The 18,542-nt window shown below is 41.2% G+C and overlaps 1 protein-coding gene across 1 annotated transcript in view; it reads right to left on the bottom strand.

Annotated features, from left to right (window-relative positions):
• si:ch211-186j3.6 (neural-cadherin) overlaps positions 1 to 18,542 on the bottom strand; it is a 556,420-nt gene that overhangs the window by 137,633 nt on the left and 400,245 nt on the right. The window contains exon 23 of the mRNA XM_060911426.1: positions 11,830 to 12,044. Within this exon, the coding sequence (XP_060767409.1) occupies positions 11,830 to 12,044 (215 nt within the window). The remainder of the gene's footprint in view (positions 1 to 11,829; positions 12,045 to 18,542) is intronic.

The raw sequence follows: 18,542 nt of genomic DNA, 5'->3' as shown, positions 1-18,542 counted from the left end.
CTAACTGGTGGCTTTAAATTGACTGTAGGTGTGAATATGAATGGTTGTTTGTCTCTGTGCCAGCCCTGCGATGACCTGGTGACTTGTCCAGGGTGTACACCGCCTCTCACCCATAGTCAGCTGGGATAGGCTCCAGCTTACCTGTGACCCTGCACAGAATAAGCATTTATGGATAATGGATGGATGGATGTTTGTTTCACATGCTGAAATGTTAAGGCTGGGGTTTTAAGGGAATTCAGTCAAATTTCAATGTTTTTTTTTTTTTCCCCAAAGAACTGAATTATTGATGTGAATTCTGTTATTGTGGTTCTCATTATTCATCTTTGTTTCTTGAGGGAAGTGGATAATTTAGACCATAGTGTATTAATAAGAATTCCATGTATGTTTTGCATTTTAAGGAACTTGCAGCAGCACAATCGGGATCGAGATAATTTCATGACCGGAAAAATGGAAAAAAAAAAAGATAGAAGCTTGAAATAAAGAAACCAGCCAGATCTGCACGCACGGCAATTTTGCATATGGCACATACAGTAAACTGCATCTTTAAGACTCTTTGTCAATATTGTGCTCACTTTTGCTCTCTCTCTCTGTATTAGATCCCTGTAAGCCTCTACTAGCCTCTTTTCACTGTCTGTCTGTCTCCATCAGCAGTGTGCGGCGACACACTTCACCCTGCTCAGGTAAGAAAGCACTCTGCGGCAAGAATGAGCCGGATTCAATTTAGATATGCTACTTGACTGAAGAAATCTCCCCACAGCATTGGGCACATACACACAGAATATAGTGCAAGCTGCGCAAAACCTTCTTTTCAATCGATATCACCATGCTCCATCGCAAATCATTTTCTTCCACTTCCTGTCGCTCTGCCCTTCCACCCCCGCATCCTTTTTGCTCCATCCTTTAATCTCTTATCCCACTCTGTGTGTCCATGATCTACTGTGTGCATGCTTCTTTATCATTTTTTCCTCAATTATATCACTGTAATTCAAGTCATTTTTAAATAATGAGTGTAACGACTTAAATCAGAAAAATGATCTATAAGAATACTGTGCAACAACAGGTTAGCGATTCATGCATCCATTAGCATTGGATATGGAGTGCGTCATGCATTAAATGAGACCCTTTTTTTTTTCTCATGCATTTTTAAGTACAGCAATCAGGGGGAGGATTTGATGATGAGTCAGAGCTGCAGCAGACAATCGCTATTCAAGACACAGAGAGTGGGGGAAGTGAAGAGAAGGATGTCAGGAAATGTGACTGCTGTGTAAAAAATATGAAGTCATTTAAATTGCTTAAGTGTTATATAAAGAGCTGTGAGCTTCTGATATGATCTTGATCTTTGCTTCTTACATTCCGTGCTCCACATTCGCACACTTATGTGCACACACACGCTCTGCTTTTACCAAGTTTTCCCTTGAGTATTCAATCTAAAAATGTTCGGCTGTAACATTTCATCGATCCTGTGCCCAGTTTACTGTTTGTGCAATGTTTTGCATGTTCTTGTGTTCTTCAGAGTTCTCCAGTTTCCTCCCACCTCCCAAAATATGCTGGTAGGTAGACTGGCTGCTCGAGAGTGCCCACAGATGTGAATAAAGCTGCTTTTATACAGGCAGGGGGAACAAGTTGCACCCACTTTCCTTCGTGTTTACATGCTCACTCTTTATTGGTGGCAAACTGGAGGTTAGACAGGTAAACACAAAAAAGTCTCGTCTCATCTCATTATCTGTAGCCGCTTTATCCTGTTCTACAGGGTCGCAGGCAAGCTGGAGCCTATCCCAGCTGACTACGGGCGAAAGGCGGGGTACACCCTGGACAAGTCGCCAGGTCATCACAGGGCTGACACATAGACACAGACAACCATTCACACTTATATTCACACCTACGGTCAATTAGTCACCAGTTAACCTAACCTGCATGTCTTTGGACTGTGGGGGAAACCGGAGCACCCGGAGGAAACCCACGCGGACACGGGGAGAACATGCAAACTCTGCACAGAAGGGCCCTCGCCGGCCACGGGGCTCGAACCCGGACCTTCTTGCTGTGAGGTGACAGCGCTAACCACTACACCACCGTGCCGCCCACACACACAAAAAAGTGTGCATGTACAAATCAGTGATCAGAATCTTGTTTTTAACTTGCTTTATTGTCCTCTCGCTGCTCGTTTCTGTTTAAATGCTCGGTGATTCGGTGGTAAACTGGCTCATTGCAGCCCTATTTCTCCAAATCCAATTTTGGCAGTGGGGGTGTGGTCAAGCGTTGGTTTGTAAAATAAAAGGGAGGGAGAGATAAGTCAGGGTAGTGTAAAAGTCCCTGGCCCCCCACAAATGCACCCACACACAATGTAGCCTTTACCCTAGTACAACCCTGATTCCAAAAAAGTTGGGACAGGGGCAATAAGAGGCTGGAAAAGTTAAAGGTACAAAAAAGGAACAGCTGGAGGACCAAATTGCAACTCATTAGGTCAATTGGCAATAGGTCATTAACATGACTGGGTATAAAAAGAGCATCTTGGAGTGGCAGCAGCTCTCAGAAGTAAAGATGGGAAGAGGATCACCAATCCCCCTAATTCTGCGCCGACAAATAGTGGAGCAATATCAGAAAGGAGTTTGACAGTGTAAAATTGCAAAGAGTTTGAACATATCATCATCTACAGTGCATAATATCATCAAAAGATTCAGAGAATCTGGAAGAATCTCTGTGCGTAAGGGTCAAGGCCGGAAAACCATACTGGGCGCCCGTGATCTTCGGGCCCTTAGACGGCACTGCATCACATACAGGCATGCTTCTGTATTGGAAATCACAAAATGGGCTCAGGAATATTTCCAGAGAACATTATCTGTGAACACAATTCACCGTGCCATCCGCTGTTGCCAGCTAAAACTCTATAGTTCAAAGAAGAAGCCGTATCTAAACACGATCCAGAAGTGCAGACGTCTTCTCTGGGCCAAGGCTCATTTAAAATGGACTGTGGCAAAGTGGAAAACTGTTCTGTGGTCAGACGAATCAAAATGTGAAGTTCTTTATGGAAATCAGGGACACCGTGTCATTCGGACTAAAGAGGAGAAGGACGACCGAAGTTGTTATCAGCGCTCAGTTCAGAAGCCTGCATCTCTGATGGTATGGGGTTGCATTAGTGCGTGTGGCATGGGCAGCTTACACATCTGGAAAGACACCATCAATGCTGAAAGGTATATCCAGGTTCTAGAGCAACATATGCTCCCATCCAGATGCCGTCTCTTTCAGGGAAGACCTTGCATTTTCCAACATGACAATGCCAAACCACATACTGCATCAATTACAGCATCATGGCTGCGTAGAAGAAGGGTCCGGGTACTGAACTGGCCAGCCTGCAGTCCAGATCTTTCACCCATAGAAAACATTTGGCGCATCATAAAATGGAAGATACGACAAAAAAAGTCCTAAGACAGTTGAGCAACTAGAATCCTACATTAGACAAGAATGGGTTAACATTCCTATCCCTAAACTTGAGCAACTTGTCTCCTCAGTCCCCAGACGTTTACAGACTGTTGTAAAGAGAAAAGGGGATGTCTCACAGTGGTAAACATGGCCTTGTCCCAACTTTTTTGAGATGTGTTGTTGTCATGAAATTTAAAATCACCTAATTTTTCTCTTTAAATGATACATTTTCTCAGTTTAAACATTTGATATGCCATCTATGTTCTATTCTGAATAAAATATGGAATTTTGAAACTTCCACATCATTGCATTCCGTTTTTATTTCCAATTTGTACTTTGTCCCAACTTTTTTGGAATCAGGGTTGTAAACGCCTGTTGGCACTATTCCATCCACTGGACCGGCTCTGGTGCTCCCTCCAATAACTCACCTTGAATCACGTGTTGGTGGATGAAGGTCTGATTACAGCCTGAATATTTAAACTGTATGCAAGTTTCACACCTAACATGGAAGATCTGCAGCACAGAATGTAGCCTTGTGTTTGAAACCTGGTTCAGTTTACTAAACAACTATATCAGGCCCAGTTAGACCAAAAAAAAAAGCTTATGGAGAAGTTCATTATAATTTTCCTACAGCTACAAATATGCAAGTATAGAAACATGTAAAAACAGCTATCAAGAACACCTAAAAGACCTGATATATCGAATGCTCTTTGAACTAAAAATCCCTAGAACATTCAAAAGACTACTAATCTTATGTAGACCAAGCAGGGGTGGGTTTCCTTAAAAGCTTCTTAAGGCTAAGAGCATCTTAACTAGGAGAGAGAGTGTTCATTGTGCTGCTCGCGCTACCATTTAACGATGATCTTTGTGCTACGATGCTTTAGGGAAACTCAGCACAGAGTGACTGCAAGCTGAGATTCTTGCGGGAAGTATTCAAAGCACGCGCGCAGACATGGCTGAGTTCATTAGAGCCGTAAATGTGTACACCCTACCGTAATTACTCTCGGAAAAGAATGACAAATGAGGCTTTAATGCATAATGAGCGTCTTTGTTAACCTGTGACAAACTAAGACACACATGTTTCCTCCTAAGACAGAAGAGGTTATACATACACCATAGACTGGGTTTCACTTGCACAAAGCACAATAACTTTTTGCTTTTTTACTGCCTTTTTGGACTGCTGTGTTCGGCTAAGCAAATCTCCCTCAAGAGTTTCAGTCTTCAAACTTTTATATTAAAAACATTAAATCATGGCTGAAAGGGGGGTTTAAGCGTTCAGTCAAACTCTCTCTCTCTCTCACTCTCTCTCATGCGCACACACACACACACACACACACACACACACACACACACACACATTCTCTCTATCCATTGTAGTTCAATTTCACAATTCTTCATTAGCATAAAAGCTACATTACCACCAGAGGAATTAACATAAATATAAATGCGGGAACAAATGAATGGAAACAAAATAGAAGTATAAATAGAACAAAAACATGATATTTGCAAAATTACAAATCATCCACAGGGTTGAGGAGGATTCCCCCCCCTAAATAACGCACTGCATTATCAGTCGTGACAAGATGCCACAAATCTTTCACCTTGCATTTCTCCTGAAACACAAGTTTTATTTTGATCTTTTTTTTCTCTTCTGCATGCTACAAACTAGAGACAGGTACTTTTTTAAAACAGTATGCATCTCAGTGATTTATACTTCAAGCAATCTGTTTGGATGTGCAGCTCAGTCTCCACCAATCTCTGGGCAATCTTTCAGTGTTCAAACAAATAAAAAAAAAAAAACCTTGGTCATTTCACAAAGCAATCACAACAGACCACAAAATGTTATAGCTCACAAAATGTGAAAAAAATCAAGCAGGGTTTGGCTGTTGAGTGTATAAAATCAATAATATTAGCATCATGCTTGTTCAGAATCACTGTAAAATATTAACAGTATGAGACATTCTGATGACATTTTTCCCCCCGGGAAAAAAAAATCAATGTCTAGAATATGACACATGATTTTCAAGTTATTGTCTCAAGTTATATCAATATTAGCTCCATAAATTGAAAAGGCAAATCACAGGACCTCATCTCATCTCATTATCTCTAGCCGCTTTATCCTTCTACAGGGTCACAGGCAAACTGGAGCCTATCCCAGCTGACTACGGGCGAAAGGCGGGGTACACCCTGGACAAGTCGCCAGGTCATCACAGGGTTGACACATAGACACAGACAACCATTCACACTCACATTCACACCTACGGTCAATTTAGAGTCACCAGTTAACCTAACCTGCATGTCTTTGGACTGTGGGGGAAACCGGAGCACCCGGAGGAAACCCACGCGGACAACATGCAAACTCCACACAGAAAGGCCCTCGCCGGCCCCGGGGCTCGAACCCAGGACCTTCTTGCTGTGAGGCGACAGCGCTAACCACTACATCACCGTGCATCTCAGGACCCATATTTCCTTAAAAACAATGCACCATGACAATTTGAGAACTCTACTAACCAGAGTGGGCATGACCATGAACTCTCCTCTTTCTTATAATAACTCCATGATAGTGAATACATAGTCTTTAAAAGGATTAAATCAACTGTGGGATATAATAAGAATTTCCAAACAGGCCAAACAGAAGATCTAATACCATCTTTAGAAGATGAAAGATCTTTTCAGTGCCAGCAGCCAATGAGGATGCAGACTCAACAGGATGTACTGTTATGTAAGGAATACCACATGACTGTGGATCGTGCTGTTATACCACAATAGTACAATCCCATTTCCAGAAAAGTTGGAATATTTTCCAAAATGCAATAAAAACAAAAATATGTGATTTGATCATTTGTGTGAACCTTTATTTAACTTAGAAAAGTACAAAGATTTTCAATGTGTTTACTGACCAACTTAATTGTATTTTATAAATGTAAACGAAGTTAGAATTTGATGCCTGCAACACACTCAAAAAAAAAAAAAAAGTTGGGACAGAGACATTACCACCATTGCATTACATCACTTTTCCTTTTAATAACACTTTTTAATCATATGGGAACTGAGGATACTAACTGTTGCAGTTTTGCAATTGGATTTTTTTTGTCCATACTTGCTTGATACAAGACTTCAGCTGCTCAACAGTCTGTGGTCGCCGTTGTCTGATTCTCCTCTTCATGATGCGCCATACATTCTCAATAGGAGACAGATCTGGACCGGCAGCAGGCCAGTCAAGCACATGCACTCCATGTCTATGAAGCCACACTGTTGTAGCCTGTGCAGAATGAGGAAAAGCGTTGTCCTGCTCAAATAAACATGGACTTCCCTGGAAGAGACACTGCCTTGATGAATATGTCTCTCTAAAATCCCAATATATGCCCCAGTATATCAGTAGTACCTTCAAACACATGCAGCTCCCCCCATGCCGTGGGCACTGATGCCCCCCCATACCATGACAGATGCTGGGTTTTACACCTTGCTCTGATAACAAACTGGATGGTCATGTTCACCTTTGGCACTGAGAACTCAACATTTGGTTTTCCTGAAAACAAGCTGAATTGTGAACTTGTCTGACCACAGCACACGTTTCCACTGTCATTTGGGCCATCCGAGGTGAGTTCAGGCCTAGAGAAATTGTCAGTGTTTCTGCATGGAATTGATAAATGGCTTCCTCCTTGTGTAAAACAGTTTCAGCTTGCATTTCTCAATGCAGCAGCAGACTGTATTAAGTGACGATGGTTTTCCGGAGTGCTCCCAAACCCGTGTGGCTATACAGTTAGGTCCATAAATATTTGGACAGAGACAACATTTTTCTAATTTTGGTTCTGTACATTACCACAATGAATTTTGAACAAAACAATTCAGATGTAGTTGAAGTTCAGACTTTCAGCTTTAATTCAGTGGGTTGAACAAAATGATTGCATAAAAATGTGAGGAACTCAAGCATTTTTTAAACACAATCCCTTCATTTCAGGGGCTCAAAAGTAATTGGACAAATTAAATAATTGGAAAAAATGTTCATTTCTAATACTTGGTTGAAAACCCTTTGTTGGCAATGACTGCCTGAAGTCTTGAACTCATGGACATCACCAGATGCTGTGTTTCCTCCTTTTTAATGCTCTGCCAGGCCTTTACTGCAGCGGTTTTCAGCTGCTGTTTGTTTGTGGGCCTTTCTGTCTGAAGTTTAGTCTTTAACAAGTGAAATGCATGCTCAACTGGGTTGAGATCAGGTGACTGACTTGGCCATTCAAGAATATTCCACTTCTTTGCTTTAATAAACTCCTGGGTTGCTTTGGCTTTATGTTTTAGGTCATTGTCCATCTGTATTATGAAACGCCGACCAGTCAGTTTGGCTGCATTTGGCTGGATTTGAGCACACAGTATGTCTCTGAATACCTCAGAATTCATCCGGCTGTTTCTGTCCTGTGTCACATCATCAATAAACACTAGTGACCCAGTGCCACTGGCAGCCATGCATGCCCAAGCCATCACACTGCCTCCGCCGTGTTTTACAGATGATGTGGTATGCTTTGGATCATGAGCTGTACCACGCCTTCGCCATACTTTTTTCTTTCCATCATTCTGGTAGAGGTTGATCTTGGTTTCATCTGTCCAAAGAATGTTCTTCCAGAACTATGCTGGCTTTTTTTAGATGTTTTTTAGCAAAGTCCAATCTAGCCTTTTTATTCTTGAGGCTTATGAGTAGCTTGCACCGTGCAGTGAACCCTCTGTATTTACTTTCATGCAGTCTTCTCTTGATGGTAGATTTGGATATTGATACGCCTACTTCCTGGACAGTGTTGTTCACTTGGTTGGCTGTTGTGAAGGGGTTTCTCTTCACCATGGAAATTATTCTGCGATCATCCACCACTGTTGTCTTCTGTGGGCATCCAGGTCTTTTTGCATTGATGAGTTCACCAGTGCTTTCTTTCTTTCTCAGGATGTACCAAACTGTAGAGTTTGCCACTCCTAATATTGTAGCAATTTCTCAGATGTTTTTTTTCTGTTTTCGTAGCTTAAGGATGGCTTGTTTCACCTGCATGGAGAGCTCCTTTGACCGCATGTTTTCTTCACAGCAAAATCTTCCAAATGCAAGCGCCACACCTCAAATCAACTCCAGGCCTTTTATCTGCTTAATTGAGAATGACATAACGAAGGAATTGCCCACACCTGCCCATGAAATAGCCTTTGAGTCAATTGTCCAATTACTTTTGGTCCCTTTAAAAACAGGGTGGCACACGTTAAGGAGCTGAAACTCCTAAACCCTTCATCCAGTTTTAATGTGGATACCCTCAAATGAAAGCTGAAAGTCTGGACTTTATGCCCATGTCCATTATATAACTATAACTTGAATATGTTTCAGTAAACAGGTAAAAAGAGAAAATTTGTGTCAGTGTCCAAATATATATGGACCTAACTGTATTTGTCACATTAGCATGACGGTTTCTCAGGCAGTGCTACCTGAGGGCTCGAAGGTCACGTACGTTCAACAGTGGATTCTGACCTTGCCTTTTACACACTGAGATGTCTCTGAATTCCCTGAATCTTTTCACAATATTATGTACTATAGATTTTTAAAGACCTAAAATCTTGCATGGAGAAATGTTCTTTTTGAATTGACGACCATTCTCTCTCAAATTTTGGCACAAAGGAGTGAGCCACGACCCGTCCTTGCTTACAAAGACTGAACCTTTGATACATGCTCCTTCTATATCCAATCATGATGGCAATTAACCTGCTTATTGTGGACTCTTCCAATATGGTTTTACTTGAATATCCTATAAACTTTTCAGTCTTATTTTGCCTCTGTCGCAAATTTTTTTGAGTGTGTCACAGGCATCAAATTCTAACTTCGTTTATATTTAGAAAATGCAATTAAGTTGGTCAGTAAAACTATTGAAAATCTTTTCAGTTAAATAAAGGTTCACATGAAATAACAAATCACATGTTTTTGTTTTTATTGCATTTTGGAAAATATCCCAACTTTTGTGGAAATGGGGTTGTACACCACATTATGACCCTAAAGTGTATTACTGTATTTTCATATAGTATCAGGATCTGAAGTGTGTTATTCTGCTTATACCACAATGATTTGCCAATTATTACATTAAAAATTGAATGAAACATTGTGCTTTGTAAAGGTTTATATTTACATTTAACGTTGTCAAATGCTGTGATACAAGTTCGTTCTTATCACTACATTATAGCATCGATAAATAACCTCACCTCAGCAGCATTTCCTTTTCTCTCTGTTAAAAAAATAAATAAAAAAGGCAAAAATACTCCTGAAGACTTTCCTAATATGGTGGCAAACTTTACAAAGCACTGTGACTGTTAGAAAGCACCGACACCCAATATTCCTTCCATAAATATTACATAAACACCTTCTTTGCTGCATGTTACTCTGTGTGAGCTGTTCCTATAAAAACATATTACAATGAGCATTTTAATATAAACCTGTTATGTCAAAATGCAGACACTTACAGATGCAGGGGCAGGGGAGACTGGGGTCGCGCAAACTGTCGGGGGTGTCCAAATCAGCGTTCAGGAAGCAAAGTCAGTAAACTAGTGAGGGTCGAGCGATCAACAAACAGGACAACATAGAACGAGCAATAAGGCAAGGTCGGAACGAAAAGGAAACAAGGTCAATTCACTGGAAAGGCTATCGGAAAACAAACGGCACAGTAAGACACCAAACAATACTTCGGAACGGGCTGGTTGGAGAGTGGGGCTTACAGTATATACAGTAGGTGAGTGGTAATTGTTGTTATGACCTGCAGGTGGGGTGATCAGTAGTCAGGTGACGGAGGGCACTGTGGTTCTTAGGTGTTGTAGTTCAGGGTGGCCATGTTTGAATGCTTAAGTGATGCTTTTTTTTTTAAACTTTTGATCTCAATACAAAGAAATGAAAACTCACTTGGGAATTTTTGGATCCAGCTGGATTCTTCTTCAGCCGTGATGAACTATGGCTAAGAAGTGACGTCTGACAAGCTTAGTGTAGATCTCCGGAATTTGGTATCTCCCCCCATCTCCGTTGAGGGTCGGCTGCAGGGCATGGATGTAGATTGCCTCCTTAAACACCATGCTTAAACAACCTGGGGTCCCTGTCTAGCACTTAAACGTCCTCAACGTTGACACTGTGGTCAGGACAGGCCTTGTGTATGTGGTATGACACCTCAGAGGAGTTGACTGAGCAAGGATGCCTATGCTCCCTGAACCTTTGTTTGAGGGCACGATCACAGCATTCATCATGGCTGAAGAAGGATCCCGCTGGATCCGAAAATTCCCAAGTGAGTTTTCATTTCTTTGTGTTGAAATCAAAAGGTACAAAAAAAAATCATGCCTTTTACCAACACAGATGAATTTTCATGAATGTTCGAATGCTCTTCTAATCTAGTGTTCTCTGAGCTATTACTGACATTATTCATGTTACAGCCAGGCTGTTAACCTACAACCTCTGACCAATCAGATTTGAGAAATTTAACAATGCTGTAATATAAAGTAAAAAAAAACCCATAATAATAATAATAATGATAATAATAAAAATACCACTGGGCGGCACGGTGGTGTAGTGGTTAGTGCTGTTGCCTCACAGCAAGAAGGTCTGGGTCCGAGCCCCGTGGCCGGCGAGGGCCTTTCTGTGTGGAGTTTGCATGTTCTCCCCGTGTCCACGTGGGTTTCCTCCGGGTGCTCCGGGTGTTAAGCAATTTATTGTTATATAAAAGTACTTTACACATCTTTCAATGAATTTATTTTATAATCATGATTTATTTATTTAATATACATGTATTTATCAAAAGTGAGGTGATGTTGGGTGCGGGAGGTTTTTGCATGACCCAATAAAAATAACTTCAAAAAAGTAATATATGAGTAAAAGTTCACCAAATGCAACATCAGGAAAGTAGAAATTTTGAAAACACTTTCACAGTCATAACCCTAATGTCTACAGCTGCCAGACATCATGTGATTTTCTTTTGCTCATTATATATATATATATATATATATATATATATATATATATATATATATATATATATATATATATATATATATATATATACACACACACACACACACACACACTATATACAGTAGGTCCATTGTTATGTATAAATAGCAAGTCTTTTTTTTTTTACCTGACCTCTTTCTTTTGATTTTACAGCGAACATTATTTAAGTTGCAAAATAAAATGTTTGCTTCCGGAGATCAAATATAGTCCCAGAAATAGCAGGGGGAAAAAAACCCCCCGCATTCCTGTGTGTGTGGTATGTGGGAAAGTGGATCTCTAGCTAGTGGACCTTGGTGCAACCATGCTGGCTCTGGCAAGGTGCAGCTTTTCAAAGTAAAACACATTCCTTTTGTCCACCATTCCAGCTCCCTGATGTTCTCTATCTCTCTGCAGCAGAAAAAAGTAGTGTAGGTTACCTATAGCCATGAAATCCTCAGGTTCCCAGGGTTGCAGCGGGGCGAGCGGGCCGCTGTAGAGCAGCAGACCGTCTGCTACCTCTGTGATGAACTCCAAAGAGAGATGGCTCTCAAAGCATGGCCTTATGGGAGGAAACCAGGCATAGCCATTGCCATGGAAACTATGCTTGGTCTGCTGACATTCAGGTCCATCAAACTGGGCCGGGCACTGACATCTAAAACACACACACACACACACACACACAAACACAATCTATAAAATAATACAGCAAGGTGAAGAAGTCTGACTTCACTGTCAAGAACTGTTTTTATTTCATCATTTCAGAAAACTGAATTCAGTTTTACTCATTTGAAAGACATCTTACTGAAGCTGTTCGCATACATGTCAACCTTTAGTTACCCATGCCCTTACAAAATCTGTACTTTTTTACACTTACAAACTCTGAGATGCGCATTCACAAGTTGCGAATTACGGGTTTTACAAGCGCAAATCATAGTCTGCTCTTCTTCGGATATATGGCACTATCCTACCTTCATATTCCCTTACATACACCCATGAGCCCTTATACACAAGAAAAAAATTCCAATATATAATCCAAAGCACCGATTGTTTTATTCCACATTATACACTCTTATTGTAATCGGCGTATTTATCACATTGCATCAAGTTAAAGGGGGGGTGGCATGGTGGTGTAGTGGTTAGCGCTGTCGCCTCACAGCGAGAAGGTCTGGGTTCGAGCCCCGTGGCCGGCGAGGGCCTTTCTGTGCGGAGTTTGCATGTTCTCCCTGTGTCCGTGTGGGTTTCCTCCTGGTGCTCCGGTTTCCCCCACAGTCCAAAGACATGCAGGTTAGGTTAACTGGTGACTCTAAGGTCAAGTTTACATTAGACCGTATTTGTCTCGTTTTCTTCACGGATGCACTGTCCGTTTACATTAAAACGCCGGGAAACGGGAATCCGCCAGCGTCCACGTATTCAATCCAGATCGTGTCTGGTCCGGTGCTGTGTAAACATTGAGATACGCGGATACGCTGTGCTGAGCTCTAGCTGGCGTCGTCATTGGACAACGTCACTGTGACATCCACCTTCCTGATTCGCTGGCGTTGGTCATGTGACGCGACTGCTGAAAAACGGCGCGGACTGCCGCCTTGTATCACCTTTCATTAAAGAGTATAAAAGTATGAAAATACTGCAAATACTGATGCAAATACTGCCCATTGTGTAGTTATGATTGTCTTTAGGCTTGCCAGCCTTCCACTTGCAAGTGGTAAGTGATATGCGCTGGGATCACACACACAGCGGCTCAGTCCCGAATCACTGCTTGTGCGCTATACTCGCGCGCTCTGTGAGCTGCGCAGGGTCGGAGTGCGCACCCTCCAGAGGGCACTCGCTGTTCAGGGCGGAGTGATTTGGAGCGCAGGATGCCTGCGGAGCCGAGCGTATCCGTGTATTGGTGTTGCTGTGTGCACGCGAATCGTGTATTGGTGTTGCTGTGTGCACACTAATCGTTTTAAAAACGTTAATCTGATGATCCGCTGATACGGTCTAATGTAAACCCCACCTAAATTGACCGTAGGTGTGAATGTGAGTGTGAATGGTTGTCTGTGTCTATGTGTCAGCCCTGTGATGACCTGGCGACTTGTCCAGGGTGTACCCCGCCTTTCGCCCGTAGTCAGCTGGGATAGGCTCCAGCTTGCCTGCGACCCTGTAGAACAGGATAAAGCGGCTAGAGATAATGAGATGAGATCAAGTTAAAGGGATCAAATAAGCATATACTGAATAAAAAGCTATTTTAGATCCCAGAGAAAACAACTGAATTAAAAAGGACTATATGTACAGTCAAGTAAACAATTATCTACTAAAGAGAATGACTGAACTATAAACTTAATTATTTAATATACATTGTATCAGTAATACCAGAATTATTGATATAAATTTTGCAAATAAAATGTATTTTCATACAAATTACACAAAGTTCTATTAGACAAGTGTTGGCATCACCTACAATATTACATTCCACCAAAGAAAATTACTTGAAATAACAGCAGTACTAAGTAGGTCTGTTAATTAAAATAGTAGGTTACATGTAATAAATTATATTTAATCGTGTCAAACAGTAAATGAAGGTTAGTAAAAGTTCCATTTGAGAAAAAAGTGTTGACACCACAAGCAGTGTTAGATCCAACTAAAGATGACTGAACCATTATGTAAACAAGGATAAGTGAAATTATTAATAAATTATGAAGTTAAATTGAAAATCTTCCCAGTAATTTATAACAAGAATTTAAATCTTATTCCTTTTTGGAGTGTTCTTTGTTGTACAAAGATGTTGCAGATTTGGCACTAGCTATAATATCACTGCTTGGGTAGCAGTTGTAGCTCCTCATCACAGTTCATTTTAATTTGCAGATATGCAGTTCATGTGTCTGCAGCCATATTTTTTTCTGTACTCAGTATGAATTTTCCTAACCAATGAAAAAGCCCTCTCACTATCTGCATTGCTCTGTGGGAGGCACAGCAAAGCAGTAAAAAGTTGTTTCAGCATTGGAAAATTTGCAACACCCAGAGCAGTTTTTACATCAAAGACCTTTCCCCAATATACATTTATTATTTTCCTGGTCAATAAAAGAAAATCAGAGCACGGCAAACATATAGATGGTGTTAAATTGCTTCCATCCCCTACTACACATTTTAGAGACAAGTTACCAACGGTCGTTACCAACATTACTCTTCATTCAATACTTTTCCAGTTTACTGACGACTGATGGTAGTAACGGGTGTTGGTCATCTGTGTCTACATATACTGTAATGTCTATCAGCAAGTAAACTAGGCGGCACGGTGGTGTAGTGGTTAGCGCTGTCGCCTCACAGCAAGAAGGTCCGGGTTCGAGCCCCGTGGCCGGCAAGGGCCTTTCTGTGCGGAGTTTGTGTGGGTTTCCTCCGGGTGCTCCGGTTTCCCCCACAGTCCAAAGACATGCAGGTTAGGTTAACTGGTGACTCTAAATTGACTGTAGGTGTGAATGTGAGTGTGAATGGTTGTCTGTGTCTATGTGTCAGCCCTGTGATGACCTGGCGACTTGTCCAGGGTGTACCCCGCCTTTCGCCCGTAGTCAGCTGGGATAGGCTCCAGCTTGCCTGTGACCCTGTAGAACAGGATAAAGCGGCTAGAGATAATGAGATGAGCAATTAAAATGTTTAGGGAAGCGAAACCAGAAATCGCTGGGTAACTACAGTTGCCGTTGTATAAACGGCGACTCCCAGTATCGCCTCCCGGAATTATCATGATAATGGAGGAAGCTTTCCTACATGCAAACAGTAAAAACTTTATAAAAAACAAACAAATAAACAAAAACCTCCCCACAAATGCTTACCTGTGCAGTCTTTGAATCGGGAAACTTTTATTTTTTCGCTAGCTGTGAAAAATGGTCTGCCACAGTCGGGGGGATGTTGTGTTCCACGAGAAATTGGCAGAACATAACTTCTGCAGCCGCCACAGAAGTCTGGGCAGTCCGTGCCGATGTACTTAAATGACCGAGAAAACCATGTGCAACTATAAAACCACATAAATCGAAAATAGTTCCGTTTCACTGGGCATGCGTGTTTGAAAAAATAAATGGTGGATGCTAAGAAAATTTTCTCGGAGTAACGGAAAAAATCTCTGATACAAAATGTAATTTTCCCGTATGAAAATCAGTGTACGTCATATTAGCCAAAAAATTGCATTTTCCCGTACAAAATACGGGGAAACCGTATAACTTGACATGTATGTGTTCTAATATAGAACCATACTGGTTTACTGTATCTAAAAACTCTTCAGGGGGCATGGTCTAATAGTGCAATGATTACACCTGACAAAATTCAAGGCCATTCAATAGTAGCCCTTAAGCCAGGCACTTGCTCAATAAAACTATCCACAACAGAACTACCATTGCTTTATATTTTATACGATTTACAGTGCAATATCATACAAAACATTTTAACAGACAATTCAAGTCCATTCAGTTTAAACTTAAAATAATTTATGAAATTTATAGGATAATAAAATAAGAATTAGCAAACTAATTCATTCATGCACAACAGTCACAGTAATACAGTATGGTGCTTTATTTTCATATGACTTTACTATATTAGTGACACTGTTTTACTCAGAAGCCATTTTACCTGCTTATTCACTATATTTCACTTGGAATGCATTTACTATGCATTTATGGTTTGCATTTGATGCAACCTTCACCCATGATTAGCCCCACCCACTTCACATTAATGTTGAATTCCAGTCGAGTACATTTACACATCGAAAAGTCACCGGTTATTCACGCTTGGTATATGTGTACTGTCTGCCAACAAGATCAATATTTAAACCTAATTACAAAGCAATTATCAATTTAAGCTCACTGGGCTTTAAAGTTGGGGGTGTGAGTGAGGACACATGGACATGGCATACAGGGTGAGGACTCGTGGGACAGTCAATCCAGCTTGTCCTTTTATGTTTATACAACCCCGATTCCAAAAAAGTTGGGACAAAGTACAAATTGTAAATAAAAACGGAATGCAATAATTTACAAATCTCAAAAACTGATATTGTATTCACAATAGAACATAGACAACATATCAAATGTCGAAAGTGAGACAGTTTGAAATTTCATCCCAAATATTGGCTCATTTGAAATTTCATGACAGCAACACATCTCAAAAAAGTTGGGACAGGGGCAATAAGAGGCTGGAAAAGTTAAAGGTACAAAAAAGGAACAGCTGGAGGACCAAATTGCAACTCATTAGGTCAATTGGCAATAGGTCATTAACATGACTGGGTATAAAAAGAGCATCTTGGAGTGGCAGCGGCTCTCAGAAGTAAAGATGGGAAGAGGATCACCAATCCCCCTAATTCTGCGCCGACAAATAGTGGAGCAATATCAGAAAGGAGTTCGACAGTGTAAAATTGCAAAGAGTTTGAACATATCATCATCTACAGTGCATAATATCATCAAAAGATTCAGAGAATCTGGAAGAATCTCTGTGCGTATGGGTCAAGGCCGGAAAACCATACTGGGTGCCCGTGATCTTTGGGGCCCTTAGACGGCACTGCATCACATACAGGCATGCTTCTGTATTGGAAATCACAAAATGGGCTCAGGAATATTTCCAGAGAACATTATCTGTGAACACAATTCACCGTGCCATCCGCCGTTGCCAGCTAAAACTCTATAGTTCAAAGAACAAGCCATATCTAAACATGATCCAGAAGCGCAGACGTCTTCTCTGGGCCAAGGCTCATTTAAAATGGACTGTGGCAAAGTGGAAAACTGTTCTGTGGTCAGACGAATCAAAATTTGAAGTTCTTTATGGAAATCGGGGACGCCGTGTCATTCGGACTAAAGAGGAGAAGGACGACCCAAGTTGTTATCAGCGCTCAGTTCAGAAGCCTGCATCTCTGATGGTATGGGGTTGCATTAGTGCGTGTGGCATGGGCATTTTCCAACGTGACAATGCCAAACCACATACTGCATCAATTACAGCATCATGGCTGCGTAGAAGAAGGGTCCGGGTACTGAACTGGCCAGCCTGCAATCCAGATCTTTCACCCATAGAAAACATTTGGCACATCATAAAACGGAAGATACAACAAAAAAGACCTAAGACAGCTGAGCAACTAGAATCCTACATTAGACAAGAATGGGTTAACATTCCTATCCCTAAACTTGAGCAACTTGTCTCCTCAGTCCCCAGACGTTTACAGACTGTTGTAAAGAGAAAAGGGGATGTCTCACAGTGGTAAACATGGCCTTGTCCCAACTTTTTTGAGATGTGTTGTTGTCATGAAATTTAAAATCACCTAATTTTTCTCTTTAAATGATACATTTTCTCAGTTTAAACATTTGATATGTCATCTATGTTCTATTCTGAATAAAATATGGAATTTTGAAACTTCCACATCATTGCATTCCATTTTTATTTACAATTTGTACTTTGTCCCAACTTTTTTGGAATCGGGGTTGTATGTTGCAGTATAATATTCTTCTACATGAAATAGTGGTCAGAAATCATGATGGAGAAAAGACACACACACAGTTCATAAAATAAATACAATTATGTGCACAAAGATGGCGGCACGGTGGTGTAGTGGTTAGCGCTGTCACCTCACAGCAAGAAGGTCCTGGGTTCGAGCCCCGTGGCCGGCGAGGGCCTTTCTGTGTGGAGTTTGCATGTTCTCCCCGTGTCCGCGTGGGTTTCCTCCGGGTGCTCCGGTTTCCCCCACAGTCCAAAGACATGCAGGTTAGGTTAACTGGTGACTCTAAATTGACCGTAGGTGTGAATGTGAGTGTGAATGGTTGTCTGTGTCTATGTGTCAGCCCTGTGATGACCTGGCGACTTGTCCAGGGTGTACCCCGCCTTTCGCCCGTAGTCAGCTGGGATAGGCTCCAGCTTGCCTGCGACCCTGTAGAACAGGATAAAGCGGCTAGAGATAATGAGATGACATGAGATGTACAAAGACAAGCTAGTCATCTTACTGGTTTATTATTATTACTTTTTTCCCCCATCCTGAATCCATTTGAGTTGTTGCACTATGAATTCAGTCAGCATGGCAGCAGTCACATCAGTTAGCTATTTTCTCTTTCATGTTACTTTGATAAGCCTAATCATAGTTTTTTTTAAAATAATTATTTATATTCTTGCTTTGCTGTTCTCTTCCTCCACATTTATCACACTCTCTTGT

This window comes from Neoarius graeffei, chromosome 27 (genome assembly GCF_027579695.1).
Source record: "Neoarius graeffei isolate fNeoGra1 chromosome 27, fNeoGra1.pri, whole genome shotgun sequence".
Taxonomy (NCBI): Eukaryota; Metazoa; Chordata; class Actinopteri; order Siluriformes; family Ariidae; genus Neoarius; species Neoarius graeffei.
This window is presented reverse-complemented; position numbering and strand designations above follow the sequence as displayed.